The sequence below is a fragment of the Pygocentrus nattereri genome, chromosome 11 (assembly GCF_015220715.1).
Source record: "Pygocentrus nattereri isolate fPygNat1 chromosome 11, fPygNat1.pri, whole genome shotgun sequence".
Taxonomy (NCBI): domain Eukaryota; kingdom Metazoa; phylum Chordata; class Actinopteri; order Characiformes; family Serrasalmidae; genus Pygocentrus; species Pygocentrus nattereri.
This window is the reverse complement of record NC_051221.1, coordinates 29487594-29503645: the sequence shown is the minus strand read 5'-3', so window position 1 is coordinate 29503645 and position 16052 is coordinate 29487594. Positions and strand designations below refer to the sequence as shown.

Below are 16052 nucleotides of genomic sequence, written 5' to 3'. Positions count from 1 at the left end.
TGCTGGCACTGTAGGCGAGACAACAACGGTTCTGTTGGGGTCCTGCTATAAACACCACCCTTGGCTGCATTACACACATGCAAGCAAAATGCCACAACAGTCTCAGCATTTCCCAGCAGCAGCCTAGCGCTATTCCCAGCCTCTTACATCACCTCTCGTCTCCACGCTGGGTATTTTGAGGAGCTGCTGGAGCAGGGGGTGTGTTGGGCATGCTGGTTGTCTCTCAGGGGGCCAGCCAGTCTGGATTTAGCAAGACTTGTTCAACTCCAGCTTGGACTAGCTAAAACTGTTTTGTTTGAGCCAGCTGTTTTCTGGCCTTCTTGTTATGGCTATCTAAGGATTTAAAGCTCTCAAATGGATCAGTGCCCTGTTCCATCTCTGCTAGTATTGTTCTGTTCTGAAACTGAGTATTTCTTCCAGCTCATGATGTTAAAGAATTACATTACGATATGCTTTTCAGAGCATATTGTGATATTGTCAGTACAAACTGACCAATACCAAAATGAAAATGAGTTCTACTTTTTGAATGTGGTGTTACTCGTGATTTTGTATCTGTTACAGATTATTAAACATGATATTGTGGTGTCGGTGGTGAAGAAGAGCCAAAGGATGCAATTATTTCTGCTCAAGGAAATGAACAAAGCAGAAAAGGCCACAGAAAAACAGTCAGAATAGCAGGGGAAATTCTCTCTATGGTAGACACACAGATATACACTAACTAACCCATGGCTCAACATAATGAAGCACAGTCAACACATAAACACATATCAAACCAACAGCAACAACAACAACAAAATGTCCTTTAACAGAGCGGGGCGACGCACATGGCACAGCTTTGCATACCACACCCCTAAAGCCTGTTCTGAAGCACAGAACAAGTGGCAGACTCTATAGCATATATATTGTTATTCAAATAACGCCATGAAGTATTGTGATGTTATATTTTTGCCATATTGCCATCCCTAAGGAGATAATTTGCTTGGAGCACTTGAGTGGTGATAACTGAGCATCTAGTTTGTATTTAGCAGAAGGTTGTTTAGGACATTTAAGTAATTTCTCATTTGTACTGCATTTGCTCAGCCTTGACATTGTCTGGGATAATATGTCTGATGATAGATTATAATCTCAGTCTGGATGCACCCCTGCCATGTGTTTCACTGTGCTGCCTAAAATTTTTGACTGTTGTGTTGTTGTGTAATCTCAATCTGGAAAATCTGATCCTGTCTCTAATTATTGATAATCTCTGTCCCAAAGTGGCGCGTAAGATTTGAATGCTCACTACTCCTTCTCTCTCTCTGTCTTTCTGTCAGGTGGCCGGTGGAAGGCGAGGCTTGGCAGAATGGAGATAGATGCCCGCTTCCGTTACTACTTTCAGCACCCATGGTCACGGCTGGTTGTGGCCTACCTAGTGACCTTCTTCAACTTCCTTATCTTTGCTGAGGACCCTGTGTCCCACAGTCAGACAGAGGCACACATGATAGTGGTGGGGAACTGCTTCTCCTTCATAGTAAATAAATACCCAGACGGAGGATGGAACGTCCTGAAGATTGTGATGTGGATCCTGGCGATCTTCACAGGTCTCGTTGCTGGGAAGTTCTTCTTCCATCGAAGGCTGTTTGGTGTGTATGCTGCTCCAGCTTTAAACTCACTGTTGGATGTGCAGTGTTGCTGTTTTACTGTTTTTCAGTGGTTCCTTTCCATGTTCAATGAAGAATGTGATGGGATAATATTAATATACATGTACAGTGTTCCCTCGTTTATCACGGGTGTTACGTTCCAGGACCACCTGTGATAAACGAAAATCCGCGAAGTAGGGACGCTATATTTATTTAAGTATTTATACACTATTTTTATAAACCCTTTATAAACCCCCCCACACTTTTACGCTACATAAACCTTTCCCATTCCCTTAATAACCATTCCCACACTGTTCTGTGCATGCATTGTACCTTTACACTTACTGTGTGTTGTTTACAATCTCATGTAGGCAAGTAGCGTCTCAGGCGGGTGATGCTGCTTCTCATTTTCGGTGTGTATTCATCCACTGAGTAAATATGCACGATTTACTGTAAATCGTAATATTTTATGATTTATAACATTCCTTTATTGTTAAAATGAATATTTTAAATATATTTTTATACATTTTTTGGATTTTTTAATGTAAAAATTCATCATTCATTTTCCACAGATCGAGTTCCGCAGAAAACCCGCGAAGTAGCGAAAATCTGCGATATATTTTTTCCATTATTATTTTTTGAAAAGTCTGCAAAAGGTGAACCGCAAAGTGGCGAGGGAACACTGTATTCATTTGTTGTGGTGTTCTGATGTTTGTGTGCATGTTAGTGATAGAATGTAGGAGTCAGCTGTTCTGTGAATTGGCTGAAACAGCAGATATAACTGAAACCTGAAGCTCTATATCAATGCATGATGCCCTTGTGTGATAGTATAGTCTATATTGGTAAACGTACATGTGCGCATAAAAACGTTTAAACAATAACTCGCAGCCTATCTGTTATAGTCTCTGGTGCTTCAGAATCATTTAAGTGTGATGCAGTAAAAATGACATATTTAGGTCACAGTAAGCCAAGGCTAGCCTCCCCCCAACCCAAATTCAGTGTGCAGTCTCACCCCTTCTGCTGCCTTTTACAAACCCTTCACACCTACCCTCTTCTCCAAACATACCTCTGGCTGCCTCTGTCATTTCTAACCTTTCAAGTCTTTCACTTCCATCACATCTAAGGAAAATAACATAACTGATTGGTTCAGTTCAGTCCTTCTTGGTTTTTATTTCATGGCCACTCTCTTTTTCACACTGCCTGGTTCTTCTGACTGATCTGAGAAATCACTTTCAAAATGGACTGAAGCACACTATTGAAGCATAGAAATATAGAAAGGGTCATCTGTGGTCATTTGTCTTTGAATTCTGTTCACTGAACTGGTGCTGTGCTGTCTTGACCTCTCAGGCCTGGTGTTTTTGTTTTAGTCCAGTTTCCACAACCCAACATCATGTAATCCAGACCCCTCCCATCCATACAAATGGAATGACTGTTCCAGTAATTCTGGAAGAGATCTTTCAGCCTATAATAAATCAGGTGATTGTGGGAGATCTTTGCAGTGTCTCAGTGGATTTTAATTAGAGGAGATGATGAGGCCATGCCTTGCACTGTGTCCTGTTAATTAGAACTTTTTCACCAAAGAGAGAGAGAGAGATGTACTGAAGAAAACTTGCTATTCAGACTGTCCTTGTATGTTAAAGGGCTTACATCATGGAATTGTTGAATTAAGTTTGATGTGGTATGTATATATTGTTAAAGCTTTTAAAACATATCAACTTTAAAGGTGCAGTAACAAAAAAACAGATTCTAAAAGCTAAAGTGAGGTTGCAAAATGAAATTGTAGAAGTGAATTACAACCCTTTTTGGGACATAAACTCACACAAATGTTATAAGTGGACCTCAGGAAAAAGAAGAATATATAACAAATGTAGTGATTCCATCAAGAAATGCAAGGAATGTTCTAGCACCTCTTATTCATTCTTATCTATTATTTATACTGAGTTCAGAGATGGTAGAGCAGCTCTTTACTGCCTGTATTAGATAAGCAAACCTAAAAACAGACTGAATCTGGTGTATTGGAGCACAGTGGTATTTCAAAGTTCTATTTTAACACTTGAGTCCCAATTCTGTTTTGTTACAGCAACAAATCCAACCAATTTGGATCCCATCATCAGTCACAACGAGAAAGAGGCAGACGGAGTGAGATCTGAATGTAGCCAAGTAACTTTAATGCAGATATCTGGGGTACCAGATGGTGTGTGTGTGTGTGTGTGTGTGAGAGAGAGAGAGAGAGAGAGAGAGAGAGTGATGGCAGTTGGGCTGGACAAATTATTGCAGAAAAACATGCAGACACAGACAGGACAAGAAGGAGAAGAGCAGAGTTTTGTAAAACGTTTGTGTTACGTAATCTTAAACCACCGAGAGTGCTATCTCGCCTGGCCTGAGAGTCGCAGCAGAGAAATGTCATCTATAATACATCATTACTACACTCACACACACACACACACACACACACACACACACACACATACACACACACACACACTCACATTCTCACATGCATTCACTCACTCACACACACATTCACACACACACACTCATACACTCACATTCTCACACACACACACACACTCACATTCTCACATGCATTCACTCACTCACACACACATTCACACACACACACACACTCATACACTCACATTCTCACATGCACACACACATTCTCACACACACACATGCACACACACACACATTCACATTCTAACACATTCTCACACACACTCACACACACTCTCATTCTCACTCACGCACACATTCACATACACACACTCACCTAGTCACACGTTCACTCACACACACATTCACACACACTCACATTCTTGCACTCACACACATTCACTCACACACACATTCTCACACACACACACACATTCTCACACACACACATTCTCACATACACACTCACATTCTCACACACGCACACTCACATTCTCACACACACTCACATTCTCACACTCACACACATTCACTCACTCACACACACACTCACACTCACACACATTTACTCACACACACACTCACACACATTTTCACACTCACACACACATTCTCTCACACACACACTCACATTCTCACACTCACATTCACTCATTCACACACACAAACACACACTCACATTCTCACATGCATTCACTCACTCACACACACACACACATACACACTCACATTCTAACACTCACATGCTCACATACACACACACTCTCTCTCATTCTCACTCACACACACATTCACATACACACACTCACCTAGTCACACGTTCACGCACACACACATTCACACACACACACACATTCACTCACACAGGCATAGACCAACAACTACCATCTCTTTCTTTCTCTTTCTCCTTCTCTCTGTCTCTGTGTCTTTTCCTCTAATTCTCTGTTTCACTCTTTCTTTCTTTCTGTTTCTCTTTTTCCATCTGTTTCTTTCTGTCTCTGTTACTCTGTCTCTCTCTCTCTCTTTCTCTCTCTCTCTGATCTGTCACCTTTACGTTTATGTAACACCTGAATTATCCAAAGTAAATAAATATGGTGAAATACCTGCTGAGGAGCTGACTCTGTTGGTGAATTTGATGTTATTTCTGAAACAGGAGCACAAGAGGGGTCTCTCTCACACAGCAGGATTTCTTGCTTAACCAAGTAACTATAGTCTTAGTTGTCTCACAACAGTAGGACCTTTTAGGTGCTATATAGAACCATTTCCAAAAGAAAACCATAGGCAACACATTCTCCATTAAGCTGAAGAAATGTTTCACCATGCAAAGAACCATCCATTCAGATATCCAAATGGTTCTTTCAGTGTTCATGGTTCTATATGGAACTGTAGGGTGTCCCATTTCTCATCTTGGGGATCAAAGGGATAGTCCTTGCCGAAGTGAGGCACCAGCCTGTTGCTAAAATTTCTGTGAGAAACAGGTGAGGACCAGCCAGAGTTGATGGTTTTGTTTAGAGCTGTCTGGTCAACATAGAGAAAAGAAGATATTTAATGAATGTATCAATTAAACTTGCCATTATCTGAAGCATTTCAGATAAACAGGTGTGTCTCATATGCACGTTTAAACGTTGAGCCTGTGAGGTCTCTTGTACTGTAGGTCGGCCCATTGCTGATGTCACCAAAGTGTAGACTTTGTGGAGGACTGCAGTGTTTAGAGCACCATTTGGGACTGAATCCTGTTTAAGATGAACATGCTTTGTGAGATAAACCCCAGATTCTACTTTAATCAGGTGGTCTTAGTCTACAGCCCATTGCAGGTAAAACTGGTGACCTCTGACTAATGCTGTCTCATATCAGTGTTAAATAACAGTAAGCTTGCATTGTTTTGTGTGTGATTTTTTTAGAGGCGTACACACAATGCATAATTTCCTCCATCTGCTTCTAAATGTTGCCTATTTAATATCTTGCATGTCATTATCATCTGTTCAGAGGTGTGAATTTAGCATCATCACACATAACATCATTTTATTTGTGCATCTCTGAAATCTTTAGTTATGCCATACAGATCCAGATCAACAGCCAGATAAAGGATGTTTGTAATGTTAAATAACACTGTGTCAGTTTGAGTATGATGATGGGTGGATATGATAGTGTGCTAATGCTGGCATCTGTTCTCTTTTTACTGTAAGCAGAGAGAAAGTGATTATTAGAATTTTCAGCTCCGTTGATTTAATCTTTTGACTGTATTTAATGTATAGAGCCACTGGAGATGATGGATGATGTTTATTCTTCATTTATTCTTATCTGATGTTGTTGACTGTCAGAATATGAAGCTTATTAAGCTTAAGCTAGTCTTCTAATACAGCACGACTGAACATGTGTGCTCTTTCTTTCTTTCTTTCTTTCTTTCTTTCTTTCTTTCTTTCTCTCTCTCTCTCTCCCCACCTGTCTATTTTTCCTTCCTGTTTCTTTCTCTCCATCTCTTTCTTTTGTGCTCTTTCTCTCTCTACTTCTTTGTCTTTCTCACTCTGCTCTGTTTCTCTCTCCATCTTTCTCTCATAGGTTTATTGGCATGACTTTCTCAGTCGGACATGGCTAAAGCACATAAACCTATGAATTTTCTCTTTCTTTGTTTCTTTCTCTTCTTCTCTTGACTCATGTTTTGTCTTTGTCTTCTTCCTTTCTCCTTCTCCTCTTTTCCCTTCTCTCATATAAACTAGCCATTGGGTGTGGCCTGTCATCTTCTGTGGTCCTGGAGCATTAGTTACCAAGGACACTGCACTTAGTCCACCCCTCTGCCTTCAGGGGTCATTCTCACAAAGTGTCTAGTGCTTCTGACCACAAGCACACAGTGACTAATATCACTCAGTAAGTAAAGATGAAAATGAGATCTGATCTTAGATCAGACCGTAGGCCCAAATCAAATAGCCTGACATGGCAGGTCACTTCAAAGTCAGCCTCTGTTCCTGTTGAGGATCTGTGGGAGGAAACAATGTGCTTTCTGATCGGGGCAATGAAATGACTTTCAGAGAACTGATGGAGACCCAATACAATTATGGCTTTCTTTCGTTCACAGAGGCTCCCACTGCTTGACCAAAAATGCCCAGACAGTGAATGTGATGGCTTTATTGTTTGGAATCTGAAGGTTCAGTGAGAACTGAGAAACATTGTGCAGAATCATCGTATTGTGTTAATGCCATTCAAGCCTTAGAATCTTTATCCTGCTTTTTCGTTGATCATTTAAAGTATTATTGTCATTTGACTATCCACCTTATTTTTTATGTGACTGCTGTGTTGTGATGTTATGCCTGAAGTATCCCCTTGGGGAACAGACGTGTTGTTCACAGTGTGTCATTTTTGGCTAAGGAAAAGAAGAGTTTGATCACAAAGTTATCCGGTTGTTGTTTTATGTCCTGTTAAACTTTGCTGCTTTCACTTTGGCTGAGTGAAGATGAAAAGGTGAAAAGAAAGTGCAGTGCGCCACAAGACAGTGTGGCTTATCTCCTTGAAAAAGCCACACCATTAACAAAAATATTCTGTATAGTATGAAAAAGGGTCTTTGGCATGTAATTATAGTGGAACCCTTTTTGGTGCTTTTTAAAAAGGTTCTATATAAATCTATTTATAGCACAATCCCCATGAACCTGAAGAATCCATTCATGATGCTAAGAACCCTTTAACCATGGAAAGAGTTCTTTGAGTGTTCATGGTTTTAGAACCATTTTCTTTACTAAAGAACCCTCGAAGAACCATCTTTTTAAAGAGTGCATTTGTTATTGAAATCTGTGATCATAAAATTCAGCCATGTGACAGCCAGTGAACATCACTGCTTGCTGCTAACAGACTCTCTTTAACTCTATATTCTCTGTAAATGGATCTGTTCTGCCCTCAGTAAAGTAAGCTGAGTAAGTCAACAGAAAGCTAATTGTCTAACAGGCTGATGCTACAGTCATAAAATACAGACTTATAGTACAAGCCTTTACAGTAGGAGTCAATGTAGAACTGCAGCTTAGAGAGTAAAGAATATGCTTGCGTTCCTGTTATGAGCTCAAAATGTCTGTTTAACCTGGAGCTGACATTACAATACAGGAACAGCGCCAAGCTAAGCCCACCAGTTGTCGCTACCAGAATTAGCATTATTGTAGTGCTTGATAATGGTGTAACAATGCATAGTAACATTGTGATATAACAGTACAAACAACAGTCTCCTGCTCCCTGTCTCGAGTGTGTTTCTTTAGTAAGCTCTGACACAACATGATTATAGTCATCGTTTTTCTTCATTGTTAATATCATGAGAATCGTGAACCTAGTACAATGAATCGAATCAAATTTTGGAGTGTATCATTGAACTATTATGTTATTTATAAGTAATTACATCATTAGTTACAACAATACATAATGGATTACATTTACATTCGATTTCTATTCTATATTGGTCAATTGATCTATATTGATCTATATCTGCTCTGCTCAAAAATGCAAAGGATACTTTCATTCCACCAAACAAGATATACAACAATACCTTTCCATCAAATTCATCACATAATCTGTTATTTTAACGTGTGTTTCAGGCATTTCAGAATGATCTGCAGTAGGATTATTACTCAATTACTCGCCTGTGGAAAAGTCACATTCATTTTGTTAAAAAAAGCGTAACATAATTCTTGGATCAGGAATATTACTGTAAGTCCCGAATTCTAGGTGGCGGGATCTGGGAAGATATACATTTACAAGACATTCAGGTTTTCTTCAGTATATAACTGCTCCATAGCTAAATAGGTGCTAAAAACTTTATCATTTGGCTCATGTGTGATTGGGCTTGCAACCTAGTGTAGAACTAGGGCATGCTAATTAGTGACGTCTTTATTTAGGTTAATAACATATGATTTCCAATAAAAAGCCTGTCTGAATGCGTCCAAGGTTTTTTTTCCTTGGTAAAAAAAATCCTGTAATCCTGTACTGTTAAAGGGGTGATAATTTTTTATGCTGTCAATTAAGCATTTTTTCATATTGCTGCATGACTGAACTGTAAAAGCCCAATCAGATCATATCCTACTCAGTTTCAGAAAAGGAACTGTAACTTGACAGATATCCTGCATACTGTAGATAACTGATTCAGTTGAAGCACCAGCAGCTGTCATGCATCCATCAGGTTGTTTTAATGGCGTGTTCCACTTAGTCAGCCAGTTCTCCTCTTGATCCTCGGTTCTAGCCTGAGGAAGCCCATCTGTTTTTTGTCACATGGCATTACTGTACAACTGTATGGGAAGGCTGGCAGAGTCTTTTAATGGCTTATGTTATGTGTAGCTTCTGTGTCTCAGTGCCGCACTAACTGACTGTTATATGCTGAATAATCTGAAGTACGAAATATTAAAGGTTAAATATTTTATGAATAGCTGTGACTGCTGGGATACAGCTGAGATTAAAGTATTGCACAATGCAATTACCCTGTGCAATTCAGGTAATATTATAGCTAGATAGCTCTAGGGTAGAAACAGTCATATGCAACAGTGTATGGTTGAATTACATAATAATAATAGTAATACGTTTATATTGTACCTTTCACAAACCTAAGGACGCTGTACATTAAAAAGCAAAAAAAAAACACTTGGAGGACTTGAAGAAAAAGACTAGTGCTTGTGTCAAGTTGAGGGAAGAGAAAGTAGAGCTCATTTGTAGAGCTGTCACCATCATGAACTTCAAGCTGTTGATTAATTGTTGTGTAAATAAGTGTGATTAATGGTTTAGTTGTCTTTTACTTGTCAATTAGTCATTTCATTTTAGTCCAGTGTCCAAATGAGCTGAGCTAGCTATGTTTACTTTTCCTAACACTGGTTGTACTGTTGAATCAACATTGAGCACAGACTCACACAAATGATCAGTTACACAGAGTCATGCACAGAGTCAGGCAAAACTGCATGTTCTTCATGAGAGTGAAAATAAGCATAAAAGTTAAAAAAAAAAAGGCACTCAGGCCCAATCCCATTTCCTTCTTTTTACCCCTACCCCTTGTTTTCGAGTTTAACCCTCCCCCTTGAAAATGAGTTACAAGGGGTAGTGGTTGAAATCTTCCCCCTATGAAATGGGACAACTCTTTAAGAACCAGATACGTCATCAATTGTCATCAGCGACTTTTACGCAAACAGACGAGACGAGGTTTTCCGGCCATTTCCAATATGCCATCTCCAGCTGTTGTGATCCCACTTGTGTGTCACATTACAGGACAGGTGAATCATATTTAAAATGGCCTGGAAAAAAATATTCAGGACATGTTTTCCTGCTGTGTCTCCATTCTATAGCAATAAAGGTATATCACACTGACATTTGCCTTTAATGGAAAGAGCCTGAAAAGCACAGGCGCTCACGATTCATTCAACTTCAGTTTTATGCATCAATCAATCAAACGAGTCACCGAATAAAAAAGAGCACAAACAAAAAACTACATCACTAACATTAACAGCTACTTCAGGTTCATTAACAGCTATTAGTGCTGCTCTGTAGGCGATCCTGCCAGCCTGCAGTGACAGCAGAGGAGTAAAGTTCAGCTCCTCACTGCTTAAATACATTTAGGGCATCATACGCCTTTATTTATTATTTATAATTGCCACCAAGAATTCTTCGGTGATATGAAACTGAACTTAGCTTTCTAATCACCAGCTTCATAATTGGATTTTCCCTTTCCACCGTAAATGGTGCAGCAACCGTGGGTACCAGAACATACCTGCTGCACCAGTTCAGGTGGAACGGGAAATTTCACCAGGTAGAGACCGAGACAACAGCGTATTACTGGCGATTTTAAGTGTTAGGGGCAAGGGGTGAAATGGGATTGGGCCTCAGTCTGCCAGCATACATGCTAAAAAATTAGCGACCAACTAACACAAACATGCTGGACATGATGGAGCACCAAGTTAGAGTTTTTTTCATAAACCTCAGGATGTCTTCATGAATGCATTTACTCATTTCTTTTATTTATATTTATTTGTCTCAACACAACATACCCAGTTCACAGATTCACAGTTTGTCTTCTGCAGCGTAACATGACTGTGAAATAGCGACTGTGGAAGATGATTGCAGTTAGCTCAAATAATTGTGATCATCTTAAGTAATTATAGTTGCCGTGCGATGGACTGGCGACCTGTCCAGGGTGTATCCTGCCTTCCGCCCGAAGACTGCTGGGATAGGCTCCAGCACCCCCCCCGCGACCCTGACGGGGAAGCGGCTTGGAAAATGGATGGATGGAAGTAATTATAGTGATTAGGCGCTAATGTAGTAATTGTAACAGACCCACTTGTACGTGGGACTGCAAGTCTGGTGCCAGAAGGGAGTCTGAGGGCATGAAAGGGACAGTAAGGATGAGGCAGGTCAGTGAAGATATCAGGAAGATACTGGTAACTAGTGAAGCTGATCAAGGATGAGGTGCTGTGTGCAGTTTGGTAAAAGTGAGGATTCAGGCTGCTGAGCTTTCAGTGAATTAAAGCCAGATAAGCAGTTTAACAGGAAGAGCAGTAAAGAGGAAGCTGCAAAAATCAATGCAGGATGAAGGCTTTTACTAGCATTTTGAATCAACACTATTATGGCGATGTGCAGTATTACACAGATGATAAAATGCAGTCATAGAGACTTAATATGGGGCTCATGTGTAAGTGATGAATTCAAGATGAAGAAAAAAAAAGTAAAACTTCAGCTGATTTAACAGGGACACTCAAATTCCATATTTTGTAGGTGAAAATAAGTGCACATTCTCTTTTCTTGGTCTGTGTGAAAGACATTAAATATATTATGTATCGTCGCTGTCCAATGAAGAACAAGTATCTCCAAAATAGCAACGTTACAGGAGAGGGCAAAAACCTTCTTTACTTTCAATGTAAGTTAATAGAAAACGTTTTTATTCTAAGCAAATTCGATGCATTTTTATTGGTCCAGTCATCATTCATCATGAAATTTTCACACAATGTAAAGGACGGCTGCTGAGCTCAAATGATACAGAAAAATGGATGCACACACACACACACACACACACACACACACACACACACACACACACACACACACACACACACATACAGTACTCTGTGAAGGTTTTAGGCATCTAAGCAAATTTTTAAACAATTTACCTCAGCAGTGAGTTTGTCACAATATACATTAGAATATAGTCATATTCATAATTCAAATAAACAAAAACAATAAAAAGTAACAAGGTCCATATTTTTCCATGACACCTTCACAGCCACCACAGAGACTTGTTAATGTCATCAATTACATCATGAGCACAATTTAATGAAGCACTGATTGGTCAAACCAGGAGTTGTTTTTTAACTACATATAATACTGGACTTCCTTGAGGAGAGGTTTGAAAATGGTTAAACACACTAACATCCATAAAATAATTTATATATATATATATATATATATATATATATATACAGTGGGTTGCAAAAGTATTCAGCCCCCTTGAACTTTTCAACCTTTTGCCACATTTCAGGCTTCAAACATAAAGATATGAAATTGACATTTTTTGTGAAGAGTCAACAACAAGTGGGACACAATTGTGAAGTGGAACGAAATTTGTTGGATATTTTAAACTTTTTTTAGAAATAAAAAACTGAAAAGTGGGGCGTGCAATATTATTCAGTCCCCTTGCTTTAATACTTTGTAGCGCCACCTTTTGCTGTGATTACAGCTGCAAGTGGCTTGGGGTACGTCTCTGTCAGTCTTGCACATCGAGAGACTGAAATTTTTGCCCATTCTTCCTTGCAAAACAGCTCGAGCTCAGTGAAGTTGGATGGAGAGCGTTTGTGAACAGCAGTTTTCAGCTCTTTCCACAGATTCTCGATTGGATTCAGGTCTGGACTTTGACTTGGCCGTTCTAACACCTGGATACGTTTATTTGTGAACCATTCCATTGTAGATGTTGCTTTATGTTTTGGATCATTGTCTTGTTGGAAGATAAATCTCCGTCCCAGTCTCAGGTCTTTTGCAGACTCCAACAGGTTTTCTTCCAGAATGGTCCTGTATTTGGCTCCATCCATCTTCCCATCAATATTAACCATCTTCCCTGTCCCTGCTGAAGAAAAGCAGGCCCAAACCATGATGCTGCCACCACCATGTTTGACAGTGGGGATGGTGTGTTCAGGGTGATGAGCTGTATTGCTTTTACGCCAAACATAAGTTCGATTTTGGTTTCATCTGACCAGAGCACCTTCTTCCACATGTTTGGTGTGTCTCCCAGGTGGCTTGTGGCAAACATTAAATGAGACTTTTTATGGATATCTTTGAGAAATGGCTTTTTCTTGCCACTCTTCCATAAAGCCCAGATTTGTGCAGTGTACCACTGATCGTTGTCCTATGGACAAAGTCTCCCACCTCAGCTGTAGATCTCTGCAGTTCATCCAGAGTGATCATGGGCCTCTTGGCTGCATCTATGATCAGTCTTCTCCTTGTTTGAGCTGAAAGTTTAGAGGGACGGCCGGGTCTCGGTAGATTTGCAGTGGTCTGATGCTCCTTCCATTTCAATATGATCGCTTGCACAGTGCTCCTTGAGATGTTTAAAGCTTGGGAAATCTTTTTCTTTCCAAATCCGGCTTTAAACTTCTCCACAACGGTATCTCAGACCTGCCTGGTGTGTTCCTTGGTCTTCATGATGCTCTCTGCGCTTTAAACAGAACTCTGAGACTATCACAGAGCAGGTGCATTTATACGGAGACTTGATTACACACAGGTGGATTCTATTTATCATCATCAGTCATTTAGGTCAACATTGGATCATTCAGAGATCCTCACTGAACTTCTGGAGTGAGTTTGCTGCACTGAAAGTAAAGGGGCCGAATAATATTGCACGCCCCACTTTTCAGTTTTTTATTTCTAAAAAAAGTTTAAAATATCCAATAAATTTTGTTCCACTTCACAATTGTGTCCCACTTGTTGTTGATTCTTCACAAAAAATTACAATTTCATATCTTTATGTTTGAAGCCTGAAATGTGGCAAAAGGTTGAAAAGTTCAAGGGGGCCGAATACTTTTGCAACCCACTGTATATATATATATATATATATATATAAATATAATCTTCTTTCGGCTGCTCCCTTTAGGGGTCGCCACAGCGGATCATCTGCCTCCATCTTGCCCTATCCACTGCCTCCTTTACTTTTACACCAACCCTCTCTATGTCCACCTTCACTACATCCATAAACCTTCTCTGAGGTCTTCTCCTTCTACCCAGCAGCTCCATCTCATTCTTTGACCAATATATCCACTATTCCTCCTCAACACATGTCCAAACCATCTCAACCTGGCCTCTCTGGCTTTATCTCCAAACTGCTCCACCTTCACTGTCCCTCTGATCTGCTCATTTCTAATCTTGTCCAGCCTTGTCACTCCCAACGAAAATCTCAGCATCTAGATCTCCGCCACCTCCAGCTCAGCCTCCTGTCTTTTAGACAGAGCCACGGTCTCCAAACCATACATCATAGCAGGACGCACTACTGTCTTGAAAACCTTCCATTTCACTCTTGCTACTTTCCTTCTGTCATACATTAGCCCTGACACCCATCTCCACCCAATCCTTCCTGCCTACACCCTCTTATTCACCTCTTTTCTACACTGTCCATTGCTCTGGATGGTTGACCCAAGATATTTGAAGTCATCCACCTTTACGACCTCTACTCCTTGCATCTTCACCTTTCCACCTGCCTCCCTTTCATTTACACACATGTATTCTGTCTTGTCTCTACTGACCTTCATTCCTCTCCCCTCCAGTGCAAACAACCACCTCTGCAGATTCTCTTCCACCTGCTCTCTACTCTCACCACAGATTGCAATGTCATCTGCAAACATCATGGTCCATGTAGCCTCCTGCCTGACCTCATCTGTCAACCTGTCCATCACCATTGCAAACAAGAAGGGGCTCAAAGCTGATTCCTGATGTAACCCTACCTTCACCTTGAAACCATTTGTCACTCCAACTGCACACCTGTCTCACTATAATCATTCTTCTTCTTAATCATAATTAATTAATATTCTATACATTTTGTTTATTCAAATATTAACAATTTCTCAGCAAATAAACACAGACTACACAAATAAATAGATTTTGAAAATGTGTCTTTGGTGCCTAAGACTTTCGTACAGTACTGTATATGTGTGTGTGTATATATATATATATATATATATATATATATATATATATATATATATATATATATATATGTGTGTAGCGCACTAAAATTGCTTTCTGTAGAGGATGTGTTAACTTCTTTTCCCATAAAATCACCATACAGAGCAGGCTTTTCTCCTGGATTTTGGGTGGGTATTTTGAGGTCAAACATTTCAGGACAGTCTCAGTCTCTGTTCATAGAGTCGTCTGTTTGTTACATGTGTCACAAGTGTTTACTGTGAAATAGAGAAAACACCCCTCTCCAGTTTTGGCTTTGCTAATTTAAACACATTTACCTTGGTAGTCTTTAGATGAATTTAGAATTTTCAACAGGCAATGAAAACCTTGCTTTTTGGTCTCAACAGCTTAATGAACAGTCAGCTTAGGCTGACCTTTTCTCTGCTCTTTTCCTCAGTTGATCACTAGGTGGCAGTATTTATGTCCATGTAGGCATTCCCTCAAGTTGTACCCATGTTAGAGCGCAGACGCTGTTTAACATTTTGCATTGTGATTTTTGTTTTCTTTTTTTGAAATATCTTATCACACTACTAGCACAAAGTGCTTTTAATTGAACTTTTGATGCACTTTTTAATCACATGTAGGTATTAGTTCAAAGCATTGGTCACGTCCAGTGTGTGCCAATCATTGGTTTGCTTTGTGTGGAGCAGTGTCTGTCTGTTTGAACAGTCAAAACAGAACAGGCACTGAACAGAAGAGTTGCTACGAGCTGTGTTTGTGAACACCTGCTATGTTCTCACTGGCTGCCTCAGCACTGCTCTGTAGTAGCGACAGTAGGGCTAAAATGATACACATACTTACAGGTTCGATAAGATTTTTGATTCTGAGGCCAGA

At 39.9% G+C, this 16052-nt stretch overlaps 1 protein-coding gene across 3 annotated transcripts in view; it reads left to right on the top strand.

Moving 5' to 3' along the window:
- tmem117 (transmembrane protein 117) overlaps positions 1-16052 on the top strand; it is a 54360-nt gene that overhangs the window by 1066 nt on the left and 37242 nt on the right. For all 3 annotated transcript variants that reach the window (XM_017699390.2, XM_037542979.1, XM_017699389.2), the window contains exon 2: positions 1311-1619. In XM_017699390.2, coding sequence (XP_017554879.1) covers positions 1340-1619 — 280 coding nt within the window. In that variant the 5' untranslated portion in view covers positions 1311-1339. The remainder of the gene's footprint in view (positions 1-1310; positions 1620-16052) is intronic.